General features: G+C 32.4%; 3 protein-coding genes across 4 annotated transcripts; 1 reads left to right on the plus strand and 2 right to left on the minus strand.

Moving 5' to 3' along the window:
• Nucleotides 1–3,481: 3,481 nt before the first annotated feature.
• On the plus strand, nt 3,482–4,518 carry LOC121224402 (heavy metal-associated isoprenylated plant protein 39). 2 transcript variants are annotated; one of them, XM_041107686.1, is made up of 3 exons: nt 3,482–3,666; nt 3,795–3,873; nt 4,094–4,518. In XM_041107686.1, the coding sequence occupies exons 1-3, from the start codon at nt 3,658–3,660 to the stop codon at nt 4,345–4,347; spliced, it is 342 nt and encodes a 113-aa protein (XP_040963620.1). In that variant the 5' UTR covers nt 3,482–3,657; the 3' UTR covers nt 4,348–4,518. The 2 variants fall into 2 exon arrangements, with proteins under 2 accessions (XP_040963620.1, XP_040963619.1); XM_041107685.1 differs by having other exon boundaries at nt 3,538–3,666; nt 3,792–3,873.
• Nucleotides 4,519–6,300: 1,782 nt separating this feature from the next.
• On the minus strand, nt 6,301–9,360 carry LOC107943475 (pentatricopeptide repeat-containing protein At3g60050). Its single transcript, XM_041107687.1, has 3 exons — nt 9,149–9,360; nt 7,276–8,925; nt 6,301–6,767 (listed from the first exon to the last, which is right to left on the minus strand). Exon 2 carries the CDS (start codon nt 8,878–8,880, stop codon nt 7,402–7,404), a length of 1,479 nt encoding a protein of 492 aa, XP_040963621.1. The 5' UTR covers nt 8,881–8,925; nt 9,149–9,360; the 3' UTR covers nt 6,301–6,767; nt 7,276–7,401.
• A 3,068-nt stretch (nt 9,361–12,428) lies between these two features.
• On the minus strand, nt 12,429–14,599 carry LOC107943476 (low-temperature-induced 65 kDa protein). The gene is made up of 4 exons (XM_016877224.2): nt 14,496–14,599; nt 14,189–14,413; nt 13,632–14,099; nt 12,429–13,555 (listed from the first exon to the last, which is right to left on the minus strand). The coding sequence occupies exons 1-4, from the start codon at nt 14,527–14,529 to the stop codon at nt 12,606–12,608; spliced, it is 1,677 nt and encodes a 558-aa protein (XP_016732713.2). The 5' UTR covers nt 14,530–14,599; the 3' UTR covers nt 12,429–12,605.
• Between the last annotated feature and the right edge of the window lie 1,743 nt (nt 14,600–16,342).

Raw genomic sequence — 16,342 nt, forward strand, 5'->3', positions numbered from 1 at the left:
TGAGTCGGGATAAAGCAACATTTTAGTTATTGATTTTGTTTTCCATATTAGTCTTTAAGATTTATAAGTTTTTTTTAATTTGGTCCTTAAACTTAGATTCCATTAAGGTATGATGATCTAACACTCTAAATTTGTATCACATTAGTCCTTGAACTTGGTAGCTTTTGTCAATTTAGTTCTTAAACTTGAATTTTGTTAGGTTTGAAGATAAGCCCCTACGAGATTATGAAACATCATCATTTGAATTTTAAATTTTTTTTTGTATATTTTTAGATTTTAGATAATATTTTTTAAAAATTTTCAAATAATGGTATAGTACAATCTTAAACTATCACATCATTATAAATTAACAAAATCCAAGGTCAATGGTCAAATAGGAAAAGTTGTCAATTTACAAAACTAATATGAAATTTAAAAAATTGAGAAAAATTACTAAGTTTAAAAATTAAAATGTTGTTTTATCAGTTTTTATTTTTTAATTTTAATTTCAAGAACACAATTTAAATGAGTTTTTAAAATGTAATTAAGCTATAAAATTGAAATCCTTGATCCAAAACCCTCTTAATATTATTTTTTCAATCACAAAACTCAAATAAAAAACTTTAAAAAAATATTAAATTTCTGACCATTCGATCCAACAAGTTATGGTTTATGTCAAACATTTGCAGGGTTTTGTGTTTTTTTTTTTATAAAAAATGAGATACGAGGTGTCCAAGAATCAAATCTAAAATTATTCCATCAATTAAAATCAACGGCAAAGCTAGATGGGCGAAGGTAAAGGGGCAAGCGGAGCCAGCTCTCCCCAAAAATGAAAAATTTGTTCCTTCAGTCTCTTAGATATTTGTAAAAGTTTAAGTTAATTTAATTGTAAAATTGTATTTCTATTTTTTTAATTAAAAATTCAATTATACTTTCTCTAAAAACAAAAAATCTATAATTTAATCTATTAAAATTAATACGGTATTAAAATTACATTTTGACACTTTCAAAAATTCATAATTCAAATTTGACCCTTAAAAAGTGATTAAGAGGAAAAAGAAAATGGTGGGTATTGATTTGCATGGAAAGTATAGGGCTGACCTGGCAAAGTGGAGATATTCAAAAAAATCATCCTAACTTCAATTAATTTGTCGGTCAGCAAAGGCCTATATTACTCACTTTTTGAATGGGAGAATCTTGGTAAAATTACAAAAAAAGGCCTCCCCTTCTCAAGTTGTATTTCACAAAAATATTTGAAAATGACTTGTTAAGAAAAAGGAGGACGAAATTTTAGAAACTTGCAGTGCCACCCTCTAACGTACTTTATTTTTGTTTGGCCCTTTTTTGGTTTATAGCTCAATCTTTAAAATAAAATAAAAAACCATTTATGATTTTTAATATTTGAATACTCTTTTTTAATAAAAGGTACAAAAATAGTCACTTTTTAATGTAGGGACTAATTGTATAATTTAACTTAAAATTTTTGTTTAAAATAATGATTTAACGTGACACATCAGCTTACTATTGCACCGTTAACGACAATTAACGGCTCAGTGACTAAAATATTACAACATCTTAACATAAGTGACTAAAACGTAATATTTCAAACATAAGTAATTAAAATATAACATGAGGTAAACAAAATTGACTATTTTAATAGTTTACCCTTTAATAAATAATGATACCGTATTATCTGCTTTATTTTGATTTAATCATTTTTTAAAATTTATTAAAGGATCATTTGTATTGAATTGCATATTTTTTAAAAGTTATAAAATGGTCACTGAATTATTCAAAAATTTTCATTTAAGTCACTAGACTGTTAAAATTATTGTTGTATGCCTTCTTTGTTGAAAACTCTCTTTTCTATTCTCCAATTAGGCTCCGTTTGTTTAACTGAAAATAGCTTCTGGAAAATGACTTACTTTTTTGGAAAAGTTGATATTTTTTGTATTTGAATGAATCAGTGTAAAATATTTTCTGTTTGTCAAATTTCCTAAAAATATTTCATAAAAGTTGTTTTCAATGAAACAAACATAATTTTTTTTTCTGTCTATCCCCTTTTCTCGGTGATGTTTGTCTATTTATATAATATGGTTATTGTTCATTGAGATGACAAACTAAGTAAGCTCCATGCATGTAGGCACGTACCCTATTCTAGATTGAACACGTGTTATGCGTTCTCATGCACGTATAACATCGCAGGGGAGGAGGCTCAATGAGCGAGCTCAGTTTGCGATCCCATAATACGAGCTCAATTTGCGACCTCGTGGGTTTTGGCCAGCATTGGCCCAAACCCAAATGGGTTTTGGACTGATGGTGGTAACTATCTTAACAATGATAAGTAGTAAATTTATTACGAAGTGATATTAAGGTGAAATTATAGTAAATAAGGAATCTTCATGATATTAAGGATTAAATGTAAATTTTGTGAAATTTATAATTGAAACAAGAAAAGTGATATGTATGAAAATCTGTAATGTGAAATAAGATATTATAATGAATTATTTGATTAAAGTGCTTATATGGTGAAAAATAAATTACATGGAAATAGGGATTAAATTGAAAAATGTACAAAAGTTTAAGTGTGGAACAATTTAATATGTGAATAAGGAAATTATGATAAAAGTTTAATGAATGTGTTATGAGATGGTAAAATATGTATAAAGTATTGTAAAAGTGAAATTGTGGAAAGATATGGAATTTTTATGATGACAATGACTAATTTGTTAAACTTGAGAAAATATGTGGATGAAATAATAACAAGTGAAAGGCGTAGAAATTTGATATGTGAAACAAGATATTGAAATAAATTATGTGATTAAAGTGTAACAAGAAAGAATATTGATAATTAGTGAATATTGAACTCTTATGACAAAAATGGACTAAATTGAAAAGTTATGAAAGTTTATTAGAAAATATTTGATAAGTGAAGAATGTAATAGGGAATGTAACATCCCAGTGCTTTGAACTGATATTTGAGTTGAGTATGGGGGTGTTACAATGAACAAGCCTTGTCAATTTGGAAAATGTCTTACGGAAAAAAAATTGGTAAGACATTTTATAGGAATAAGGGGATAATTTTACATTGACCATCCTATTTTACATGAAAAAAATATCGGAAAAAGGCTGAAAATATTATTCGTAAAAGCTTTTATGTTGAAATAAACAGAGCTTTAGTTATTCTTATGACACAACTTTGAATGTCACAAATTTATGAACCAAAATTTAAACAACTCTATTATCTAATCTCCGACACTGACTGTCAAATTAGCTTAGAACTAATGTATGTTATTTTACTCATCGATAAGTATTGATCCACAATACCAATTGTCAAATCGTCACTTATAGCTCATTAGTCGAATTTTAAGAAAAAAACTTAACAACACAGTAATTTAAATAAAAACTTTGAAATAATTCAATGACTAATTTATAAGTTTTTTAAATTAAACTATTAAAATATAAACTTCCTAATAATAATTTAGTGAAATCGGTCTAATTTATCCATCGTGATACCTACGATGAACTGCAGCCACCAGTCCAGCGTAGCCATACACAAAAAAGGACTGCATTGTAAATCACATTACAATTTTCACTCTTTATAAAGGCCAAAACTGGTCCTCGGAACATCATTTACTTTCCTACTCTCTCAATTTCACATTATTTCCCACACCAAAAATGGCTCAGGTGTTTTTTCTTCGTTTGTTCTTCATGATTCTACTAAAAATCCCATTTATATTCAAATTGATGTTATTTTCATTTTCATTTTCATCCCCTACATCTAACGTAGTCACCTTGTTCACCGTGTTTAGCAGAAAGTGGTATTGAAAGTTCTAACCATGACCGACGAAAAGACCAAGCAAAAATCCATAGAAGCTGCTGCAGATATCTTCGGTATTTCACCAAACAGTTTGCGTGCAATATTAATAATTTCCTTTTTTTTGAACCTCAAATCCTTATAAAAAATTCAGATCTTGGGGTTAATATTATAAAAGCTTTCTGGATCTCTACTTACCCTTTTTTAGATACAATTAAAAAATCAGAGAAATTTCACAAAATTATAAAAAAAAATTCCTGGAAAGCTTGTTTATGTGAAAACTATGGATGACAACAGGGGTTGATTCAATCGCTGCGGATCTAAAGGATCAGAAGCTGACGGTGATAGGACAAATGGATGCAGTGGCGGTGGTGAAGAAACTGAAGAAAGTGGCAAAAGTGGATATAATATCTATAGGACCTGCTAAAGAAGAAAAGAAGGAAGAAAAAAAGGAAGAAAAGAAAGAGGAAAAGAAAGAGGAGAAGAAAGAAGAGAAGAAGGAAGAGAAGAAAGAGGAAAAGAAAGAAGAAAAGAAGGAAGAAAAGAAATAAATTAAAAAAAAAACCCAAACAATCTTCAAGGTTTCTAAACAAATCTCTGCTTGTAGTGTTACAGTGTATGCTCTGTTTTTTTTTTGGTGGAAATAAGGTTTTTTTTAGTGATTGTCTGAAAAACAATGAATGGGCAATTAGCAATGTGAAAGGGGTTTTTGGTTTAGATTATAATCAGAGGGTTTGATTGTTAGATAAATAATGTAAAAAAGATTTAGCTTCTATGTTTCAATTTGGGTTAGGACAAGATTTATTGGATTTGTCCTTTTTCAACAAATTGAAGCCTATGCTACGCTTAGTAGAAATAAATTTTTTTAAAAAATTAGGATAAATTTTAATTAAAGTCATTAAACTATTAATAAGTTTATATTTTGATTGTTCAATTTTAAAAAGTTATAAAATAATCAATGAATTGATTTAAGTCGTTGAACTATATTAAAGTAAATTATTCAAGTCATTAGGCTGTTCAATTTTTTTTTAAAATTCAGCTAGCAACCTTCAAATGATGATTAAATAATAGGTACAGTGGATCAATATCCATCAAAGAGTAAAAGAACATATATTAGATTTAAGTCAATTCGATGATTAGTGTCGGATATCAAAGATGAAAGTTGTTTCGATTTTAGTTTACTAATTCGTGACATTTAAAATTTCTTATTGAAAAGAAACTATTGAAAAGAAAGGAAAGAATATCTTTCGATTGTTGCAAGTGAAATGAACGAAGTTGACTATACATTAATGATTTTAACAGTTCGATAATTTAAATAAAAACTTTTAAACAGTTCAATAATTATTTTATAATTTTTTAAAATTAAGTGATAATTTAATGAACTTTAGCATTTATTTAAAAAATTAATTAAGATTTAGATGTTTATAATAATAAAAAATTATGTAAAAAATTGATTTCCCAAAAAGGAAAACGATAAACAAAGCGTTGGATTAACGTCACGAGTTTCCTTTCCAAATAGTTGAAGTGTTACTTCAATCGAGGAATAAATGGAGCGTCATAGTCTAAATACGGCAACACTTTAGTCTTACAAAGTATGATGAGTAAAATCGCATCATTCTTCCGCCCCATATGGCCTTAATTCATAAAAACGAAAGCCTCGTTAATATACTAAAAAAACTTTTATACTTTATTTAAACAAATCATTATATTATTTTTATAATTAAATAAATTCTTAATTATTTTTGTAATTAAATAAACCCCTAATTTATTATTTTTACTTATGAAAGCCTCATATTTTAGTATTAAAATAAAAAAATGTTTAGAATTTTCACATTTAATGTTGACGTAAATTTGATGAGAATATAATATTCAATTTATGGTGTGATAACATTAGACTATCTCAAAGTTCCACATTGTCACATTAAACTTTTAAAACCTTTATATAAAATTATAAAAAATACTATAAAACTATAACATTTAAAAAATCAGATGACATGCATGACTTCAAAATATCATATCATCACAGTTGAACGAAATCCATGTTTAGGGTATTATGGCAGTATGGAGATTTCATGTTTTCGACGCTAAAAGACATAATAAAACTGTCTAACTGCTCAGCTTTGTATCATTTTATGCCTGTGCATGATATGTTCTGGTATTATAGGGACAGTAATAACCCTGGTTTCCAAACACAACATTGTGATTCAATTACTCGACCAAAGCCGGATCCGGCTTTAATATGTTCCGTAACGTATCATGTTCCAAAAGCAACAATGCTGAGGGAGAAGTTGCCACATTGAAAATCCAAACCTAGCTACACATTTTAAGCATCAACACTATAAGAGACCAAGACTATAAGAGACTATTCCTTGAAACTTTGAACAGGTTTTTTTTTTTTTAAATAAACTTACAAAGTCCCCGGAAGTCAACTACGAGTAGGTACTTCGATTGTCTTCTCTAGGTCAACGTGAGTACAGGAAGATAAAGCAACAAACTTTAAGGAATTGCCAAAAACTGTTAGTGCTTGTATATAATATCATGAAATGTGAAACAAAATATAGAAGAAGGCAGTTAACTGTTCAACCTAGCTACATGTTTCTCCTTCCTTGTTACAATACCTAATGCTAAAAGAATGAAACCTTTATTCAGGCGTTGTTCTACAACTCAAATGATTTGATGGTGATGAAAACCAGGAAATAAAGGCATGTTCCACATAAGCCTAGAAATAACAATTATTGGAACACTAACAGGAAATGCCATTCTTTCTTCTTTGTCGGCTCATTTAAGATTTTTCACCTTTGTAACGTTGGATTACTTGATGGAAGTCACCCGAGGAGTGGCAGCCTTGTAAACCGGGAGAAGCCAGAAAGGTTATGGAATGAAATGACATACCGGACAGGCTACCTCCTTTGTCTGTCTGAGATGGAATCATAGGCAAAAATACTTCAGTGATGCACGGAATGTTTGATACCTGCATGTCAAGGAAATACAATAACTGAGTTGCATTCTCCCTGAAAAGTCAACCACCAGGTAAAAGTACCATGGAAGCCCTTGTACTAGAAGTCGGATTGCATTTTGCCCCTTTTACTAAAAAATGGGCAAATAAATCCTTATACTTCATATCAAAAAGCAAAGTGGTCCTTTTTGTTCAAAATTTCATCCATTTCTAATGCTAAAAACTAGGATAACTAACAAAATAGCTAGACAATTCCACGTGGGTGCCATATATACCTCATGCTGACGTATAGGGATCAGTTTTTAACATTCCTCCAAGTCTATCTAAGCTACTGCAAGTGCATGATCCTAAAACGTAAAAGGACTCTGTTTAGCATTATCGTTCACCATGCCTACTCCCAGGATTAGGTTATTAGTTTCAACTTAGAAAAATAAAACTAAAGAACAATAAGATAAAAGGGAACAAAGAATGCTATACAAATTGAATGCCAAAAAAATGAGGAGGGAAAGAAGAATGCGCATACTTTGTTCTTTCTACTCCCTTGACATCTATTACAGGCAGGAGGTACGTGGCGCTGACATAGCTGAACCAATGAGTATACTGGCAATTAGGTTACAATAAACAATCATTATATTGTACAATCTACTGCTTAGCATCTTCTATATCTCCTGATCTTTGGGAGTAGATGAACATACTGTCCTTTCTCCACCATGTTTCTTATTACTTCACGAGCTTCAGAAAGCTTTCCAGCACTCCGTAAATGACTCACTAGGGTACTGTACACGACAAAATTTGGGTTACATCCTCTAGCCTCCATTTCCTTAAGTATAGCACATGCCTCTTCGAACTTTCCAGCCATACAATAACCACGAATCATCGAATTGTATGTAAACACATTCGGAAGCTGTCCCTTGGTAATCATATCATCAAACATTTCCTGAGCTTTCTCTAGCTCCCCAGCGGCAATGAATCCCGTAATGATTACAGTATAGCAGACGACATCAGGCATGCATCCATTCTTTATCATTTCATCAAAAAAATACTTGCAAGCATCCAAGTTTCCAGCACGACTCAGGCCATCAATCAATGTCGTGAAATGAAGAACACCTGGGTTTAATCCCACCTCTTTCATGTGATTCAATAGATTAAGTGCTGCAAGTGGTTTATCTCCTTTGCCAAGAACATGCAGAAGGATGTTATATGTATGAAAATCAGGGGAAAATCCGGATCTACTCATTTCATCAAGTAACCTGTGGAATTGATCTAACTTCCCCAATCTGTATTTTGCATACATAATAATATTGTAAGTTAGAATATCGGGGGAAAAACCCTCGGCTAACATCTGCTGGTACACCCACTCAATTAGCTTGTATTGATTAATGGCAAGTAATGTATGCAAAATAGCATTGTATGAATGCTTAAATGGCCTATAATTGAATGTCTTTGACTTAATGAACCTCTCCACAACTTTCTTAGCTAAGCCGGTCTCTCCACAAGCACATATCAAAATGTTAAATGTCCTTGCTGTTGTAGGGAAACCATTCTCTACCATCTCATCTACTAATCTCCACATTGCCTTGTATTCCTCACACTCTGCAAATATCTTCATTATCAAATGATACGAATCCACGGTATGCCTATAATTTTCCTGCTGACCAGCCCACACGAAAAACTTGTATCCAAGTTTTGCACACCTGGTCTTATTCGTATACTTTGTGTTCTTCAAAACTCCCAAAAGAACTTCTCTCACAAGGAACCCCGAGACCCTCACCTGCATTTTACTAATAGCAGCTTTCACATCAAATCCCGGTCCATCTTTTTCTAAAACTTCAAGAATCGTCCTAGCATCGTCTCTCCCAGTCTCAAAAAACCCTTTTCTAGTTGTAAATTGGGACTTAGAGCTGTTCCTGTTCCAGTTCCCGTCCCCATCACAATCATCATGAATTTCATCAAAAACAGAGTCTAAACTGGGACCCTTCCACATTCTCTTCAAGGGTTCATCCGAACAATAAAAATCACTATCAAGTTTACCACTATCAAAACTACCACTACAAAATTTCCTCGATAAAACGATAATATAACATGATTTAAAAACATTCCTTACACCGAACAGAGCTAAAGAGTTCATTTTGTGCAACGACTAAGCACTGGGTCACTCCCATTATCTCTGAATCTTTACAAAACACAAAAAACCCAGAATCAGATTGGGATACCCAAACACGGAAAGCTTGTGAAACGCTGTAATCTCGAGTTGGTAAATACCCATTAAGCTGAAAACACCCGATTGCATGACAGCAGTTTATCGGGATAAGATATATTCATTGAATAGCTACAGTTTCTTTATGAATAGTTGGAATCAGTTTGACGATGAATAGAGACTGGAAGGGGGGACTTACCTGGGATTTAAACTTGTTGACAGAGGGTTTGTAACCTTTTTTGAGGTGGTCGGAGTTTATTGGGCACCCAGGGTTTTTGGAGATTTTGGTGGTGAAAAGAGAGTTGAAGAGGCGAAGTGAGGAACAAGGAGATACGACATGTGAGGGAGTGTAATCGAGGAGTGCAATCTCAATCAGGGTTTTCTAGGAAACGACGCCGTTTATTATTGCTGCCGTTTTTGCAAAGTAAACATTTCCCATGGGCCGAGTGGCCGGATCCGACATGGGGTTTTGAAATTTTGGTTTGGCCCGGTTCCTAAAATATTTCTTTTATTAATTTTTATAGTGATATTAAGGTTTAGGGTGTTAGATAATGACCAATCTGCTACTAGTTTATTGGGTAATATATAAAAAAGACCCTTAAATTACTAGAATTTATCTAAAAAAGCCTTAGGCTCATGACTTTTCAAAAGTAAAAAAATAATTTTAAAATTTTTTTAAAAGTAATCACCTTAAAATATTTTATTGTTGAGATAAGAACTTAAATTTTAAAATAATTTTACTTTAATATTAAAATGAATAACATAAAAGAGTTATTTTAAGAGCTTATTTAAATAAAGTATGATAATATATATATACAGATTGAGGCTAAATACATAATATACATATATCTTTGAAAAAGAAAACAATTTACATATATCTATTAATAGCAGGTAATCCACTGTCTTTGCACTATGCTAATGAGTCATTGACTTAGGGTCCCTTTGGATTCTAATGCACTACAGTGCGTTGATAAATTTCCCCTTTATTTTCAATTGGACTGCACTGGGATTGGACTGGACAGCCTTTGGAACATTTTGCTTCCAGCACAGTGAGGAGCTTCTACCGCACTGGACAGCCTTAAGCTGACTGGTGGTAAAAGCTCCAGCTGGGGCAGTAGACATTGGGAAGACAATAATACCCATACTTGGCTTGGCTGATGCAAAATACTCAGGCGTATGTATATAAACACACACATTTATAGAAGCAGTATATGAACGAACATTGATATTTTATACATGTTATGTTAGACATAATTGAGAAAACACCCTATATTTTAATCCAATCAACAACAGTAAATACATAACCATTGATGTTTATAAACAAAGGAAAGAAATTGAAAAACCCAGTAGGGAAATCGTCAACATAGCTGATGAGCATTTTGAGTTTGCTGCCACCTTCAGAAACAAAACAAGAAAAAAAAAACGAACCTTGGTATGAGGCCAAAGTTGATCAGGAAACACATGCATTGTGCAACCTTCTTTACCCGATTCCCACTCCACAACATGGTGCTTGCTAAGACACCTGATCCAAAGCAAAACCAGAAACAATCCTACTGCCTCAATTTGAAGAAGCAACCGTAAATGGGAATGGGAAATGGGAGAAGGGGAATTGATGGAAGAGGGGAAATGGGAATGGGAAATGGGAGGAGGGCACGGTGGAAGAGGGGAATCGATGGAAAAGGGAAGATGGGAATGGGGAAATTGCATTGTATTTGTGTATTTTAAAAATAAAAAAATATATGTAATGTATTTTAAAAATAAAGAAATATATGTAGTGTATTTTAAAAATAAAAAAATATATGTAGTGTATTTTAAAAATAAAAAAATATATGTAGTGTATTTTAAAAATAAAAAATATATTTAGTGTATTTTAAAAATAAAAAATATATGTACTGTATTTTAAAAATAAAAAATATATGTAGTGTATTTTAAAAATAAAAAAATATATGTACTGTATTCGGTTTATTCGAATTACTTGAAGCATGAAGATCCAATATTTTTCTTGATTCGCATACTAATTTTGAACTTAAATCATGATAATAAAAAACTATGGGATTTGTGAAACAAATTAGGGAAACATTTCTTGTGAAGATATAGAACAACCCCAAATGTACAGAGAACTTGAACCAGTTGAATCAAAGACTCTAGTGTATTTTAAAAATAAAAATGGCCAATATTAAGAGATATTTCAAGTTATTCATTCGACAAGCAAATTTTAATAGTTATTGCAACAATGGTTTTGCATAATTACATTCGAAGACATGCTTGGTCAAATGATGAGGATTTTCGAGAATTTGAGAATATACCGGACATGCCAGTCTCTTCAAGCCAGTTTGACAGAGGTGAATCGAGTTCTTCTAACAGAGAAAGCGACCTTGAAATCATAATGTTAAGGGAAACCATTGCAACTAGTTTAATGAATCAATATTTGTAAACACATTTTGTATCATAACTTAATTTCTAGTAATAATGAAACTTGTTATATCTTATGTTACTATATTTTTTTTATTAAAAATCATCCGTTTAGATACTTCAAAATTTGATCCAAGTATAATGTTATTATTTGTGAAAATAATATTTATCATTGTTATAAAAAATATTTAATTATAACTATAAAAAATTAAAAATAATTATCATTTTATCTAATAAAGAATTTAAATTAATTATATAATTCATTAAAATATTGGAAGATACATTATAATATTTTATTAAATAAATTTGCATATTTAATAATTTTAAAAAAGTAAAATAATTTAAATAACTTCTATTATATATCAATTCTAATATGAATAACTTCTATTATATATCAATTCTAATATGATGTCCTTAATAGTCATTTTTCATTCTTACCTCACCGCTACAACTGCGTTTGAATCCAAACACACACTCCACCATTGTTTCCAATCTCACCGCTACAGTAACTAATCTCACCGCCACCGCTGTTTTTAACCTCACCGGAGGTAAACACACCGCCCAACCAAACTAGCCCTTAGAGTGAATTTGAATAGACGGTGTGTTTACCTGTGGTTAGTGTAAAAACAGCGGTGGCGGTGCGATACTATAGCGTAAGAGAAAAAGTAAGCTAAATGCATCACACCACACCCAATCGCCCACCCTTAATTGAATATCAAAATTCAAATTTTATAATAATTTAATACTCGAATGAGCATCAATTGCCCAAAATCCAAATGGTTATATGTTTTAATTACTAGTCTATTTGAATTAATAGATTCGGGGTTGACGACAGAAGCCGTATCCAATTCAAGACAAGGATGGGGTCTCAACTCTCAAACCTCAAAGCCCCAATTTAGGCAAGCGAGAATGGAAAAAACAGAAAAACAGGGTTGCTTCTCGTGAAATAAAGTGAGGCAATAAGTACACCACTGACTGCTCGAATATTCTCCCAATTTCTGATTGAATTGCCAATAAATTCCCAACTTAAAAACCTGACTTATTTTTTGGTGTAAAGAGCACCCAAATTTGTTAACCAGAATATATATAAACACTGTGAAAAAGTACACATATGAAACAGAGGCCATAAGCCCATGGCTACACACATTCAATGAATTTTTTAAAAACTACATCATGATCTCCACACAAAGCGTAAAGATAAAACATCTTCCATTATATCATTCCTTGTAGATTTCTTAATTGAATCAATTGCTCGATTCTTGAAGACGTCGCTCGCCGGTAGAACTTGGAACACCATTATTACCAGATGATGAACCATGTCCCTGTTCAGTTCCCTGGGAAGACACTTCACTTTTGCCAAACCAGGAACCAACAGTACCTTTAAGTTTATCCACTACACTCTTAGTGGGACTATTCATGGATCCTGAACCTACCCTTTCGTTTGTTTCTCCCGTCGTGCCCAATCGCCTTGCCACCTCCTCCGACTCCGTCAATTTCCCTCTTGCCGCCGTTGTTTCCTTCTCTGGTTCCTCTTTTCGCTTTTGCAAGGCCTCCGAAATGACTTCTGATAGTGCCCTGTCTTCTTCACCAGGCTTCAATTTCTCCGCGATATAGCTTTTCATTGAGACCCCTTTGTCCTGATCTTGAACCTGATCAGGATACACTTCGGTTGCCGTCCCAGAGCCGGGACCGTGTAGCTTCGACACCATGGTGCTTCCCGCTCCTGCAACTTTCTCGTAAACAGGACTTAGTTTATCCGCCATAGTTGCAGCCATTTTCTTTCCATAATCTATAGCGGATCCTTTCGTAGTCGGACTTGATCCATTCGTGGTAGTCCTACTCTCGTCCTTTTCTCCATACCCGAGCTTTGAAGCTACAATGTTCTTAGCTGACACTGCTTTATCTGCAATAACAGAGGTCGCCGACGATATTTTCTCAGTGTAACTGCTCTGGTTTACCGGCTCATCAGCAGCAACATTACGTGGGTGTTCTTCAGGCTTTGTGTCCACGGTTCCGGTGTCTAATGGAGGACTTGGTCCAGGAGAGAACTGGTTATGGCTTCCTGTAGGGTATAATTCTGATGCAACAGGATGAGTTGCAGGAGGTAAATTGTCCTTTCTACCATTGTCTTCCTCATAGATACTCATTTTATCCATTGAGTGCAAAAGTGGGGTTATCCCTCTTGCTTCTCCACCTGTTACAATGTCACCATAAATAAGCAACACCAATTTGTCATAAAGCTTATGATCTACAATTTGAAAGGACTAAACCTTCTCCTGTTGGATCTGTGACCTTGGACTGATAATTTGTAGTAACATAAGCATCAGGATTGTCCTTAGGAGCAGCAGGGTCTTCCTCCAACCCTATGGGTCTTTGTAAATTAACTTTTGGCTGCCCTGAATACCCTCCTCCTTCCCCATGAAGAAAAGTCCTCGTAGGACCGGTCGTATCTTTGCCTTGAGAACTCGGCATAGGTGTGTTTTGCGGCGCTAGTGGTTCCCCAACAGTATCAGTCCTCTTCCCAAAGTCGACCCTCGCTTGTTCTCTCACTAAGCCTTCCAAGCCATCAACAGCGCTGCTAGGTGGTTCATTGTCTTTTGTCCCGTAGTTTCCGCTTATTCCCCTTGATTCTAGAGGATCCAGGACCATGGGTTTTGACCTGTCGTTTGTAATCCCAGGACGGCTCAAGTCTTCTGGTTGTCCAGACACAACAATTTTAGCAGCGGCAGACTCGTACACTTTCAAAAACACGACAAGACATTCCACAAGTCAATAAACAAAAAAGAAAAAGGAACAGGGAAAGATGATGAATTGAACGCCAACATACTTGGTGCACCGTGAACTTCGGGATCTTGAACAATTTCTTCTTCTTCTTCATCGTCTTCCTCGTCCAGGTCATGATCATCAGGGATATGACCTTCATGGTACTCATGACCATGATCATGGTTATGCCCATGCCCATGTTTTTTAATTGTATCCTTTATCTTCTTTGCTTTTGCCTTCACTTTTTTCAAAACTGAGTTTTTCTCATGGTGGTCATCTTCACCTTCTCCTGTGATAAGAAATTAAAGAATGTTAAAAACTTAAAATGCATTTCTATAACTATAAATAGAAACAGAGATAGGTTTTCTCACCATGCTGGTGAGGATAGGCCGATTGGGTATTCATTTTTTGTTTCAGAAAAGTGATTTGCAGAGAGAATAAGAGTATAAAACTGCACGCAAGGAGAAATCTCGGGTGGGAGGTTTTATAAAGGGAACTAAAATGCCATGGTTTCGCCACCTTTGCATGGTGGTGGCGGTGTAACATTGGCACACGTAGAACATGACCGACAGGATTCTATTACCAGCCACGTAACTAGCGTTTCATTGTCGACGTGGCAATAATTCCTGTTTTTTTGGTATGGGATAATTCATGATTATCTTTAATCAGAAGATATATGCTTTTATGTTAAAAACGACGAACTGCTGGACTTGGGGAATGTTGTTTAATAAGGGGAGAAAGGTCCCACTGGGAGTAGGTGTCTGGTGTGGAAGGGAACACGCGTATTCAGTCACCTATCCAATAGCAACCTTCAAGATATCGACACACCATTTTTTTTTAAAGCTATACACGCTTAATGGGTTAATATAATGTAGATTTTTTTAGTTCACTTTGATAGTTGGATTTGAGAATTAGGTACTTACCCAAAAATAATTTGACAATTAGGTTTGTTTGTGTAATTGAACTTAGGTTTTCACCCAAATTTAATCGCGTGGTATTATGATATTGTTGATTGGAGTTGAGTACTAGATCCAATTGAAGTTATTGTTTAATTCGGGAGTTTTATCTTCTATAAAAATTATTAAGAAATGATTGTATGAAATTATAATTTTATGTCATTTTTATCTCTTTCTAATATGAGCGTGGCAAATTAAATTTTTCTTTCTTAATTTTCAACTCTTTTCTTCCGATAAAAAAATTAAATCCAACTAAAAATTGGGAGGAAAAGATTGATTTGTCATGCTCCTATTAAAAATGGATAGAGATGATGTGTAATCACAGTTTCATACAATTCCTAATTTAAAATATTATCGTCAAAAAACATTTTTGAGAAATAAATTTTTAATTTTAGATACGATATTTTAAAATAATAATATAGATGTAATGATACTCAAATTTATTAATATTATGATATCTCAAAAAAATGGAAATAATTTATTGTAAGCCCTTATTAATATTTTGATATATAAAATATATATTTTTAATATATTTAAGCAATCAATATTAATTGTTTGTAAAATTTAATTTAAATGTATGTGAATTATATTATAAATATTAAAATATAATCATTATAAATTCAAATATAATGTTATATATTTGAAACAAATTTCAATAATGAAATAATTGTATACCCGACTAAATATTGCATATAATACATTGAATTGTGTTACGTAAAAATCACTTTTTAACTTCAAAAAGTGTTTTATTTAGCAATATTAATGTCCCCTAAAATGCTTTTAAAAAGTAATGATAAATAAAGTATTAATTAATTGTCAAGTTTATGTATTAGTGTAGAAAAAAAATAAGTATTAAAGTAAACATAATTGTTAAGTTCAGAGATTAAAAGTTATATTAACCCTATATGAAATAGGGTTAATTCCATAAGACGTACTTAAAATATAACTTTCGATTTTAAGTTGGCCTCTAAATTTTAAATATTCTAGTTAATAATTAAAATTATTAATATTGTATCAATCAAGGTTCTTCTAACAGCCTAAATCATCAAATTAGGTGTAAAATGCCATTTTAAAATAGACATACAATATATTTAAAACACTTAGATTAAATTGTAAATCCATATGTTGTTATTGTATGACAGATTTTTTTTGACGTGTGGTTGTTTGTGTAATAAGTGCGTGCATGCATGCTTATAATTCGATTCACATGTTCTAAATGTTACATGTTAAATTTGAGATGACATTTAATGCTTAAATTTAGA

Source organism: Gossypium hirsutum, chromosome D12, assembly GCF_007990345.1.
Source record: "Gossypium hirsutum isolate 1008001.06 chromosome D12, Gossypium_hirsutum_v2.1, whole genome shotgun sequence".
Taxonomy (NCBI): Eukaryota; Viridiplantae; Streptophyta; class Magnoliopsida; order Malvales; family Malvaceae; genus Gossypium; species Gossypium hirsutum.

Excerpts from the sequence above, each read along its gene's own strand:
- LOC121224402 (XM_041107685.1), top strand. Across the intron at positions 3,874-4,093 it reads AGCTGCTGCAGATATCTTCG|GGGTTGATTCAATCGCTGCG; the intron begins GTATTTCACCAA and ends GGATGACAACAG.
- LOC107943475 (XM_041107687.1), bottom strand. The coding sequence starts at position 8,880 with ATGAACTCTTTAGCTCTGTTCGGTGTAAGGAATGTTTTTAAATCATGT.
- LOC107943476 (XM_016877224.2), bottom strand. The coding sequence starts at position 14,529 with ATGAATACCCAATCGGCCTATCCTCACCAGCATG. Across the intron at positions 14,100-14,188 it reads CGAAGTTCACGGTGCACCAA|TGTACGAGTCTGCCGCTGCT; the intron begins GTATGTTGGCGT and ends TGTTTTTGAAAG. Across the intron at positions 13,556-13,631 it reads CACAGATCCAACAGGAGAAG|GTGGAGAAGCAAGAGGGATA; the intron begins GTTTAGTCCTTT and ends ACATTGTAACAG.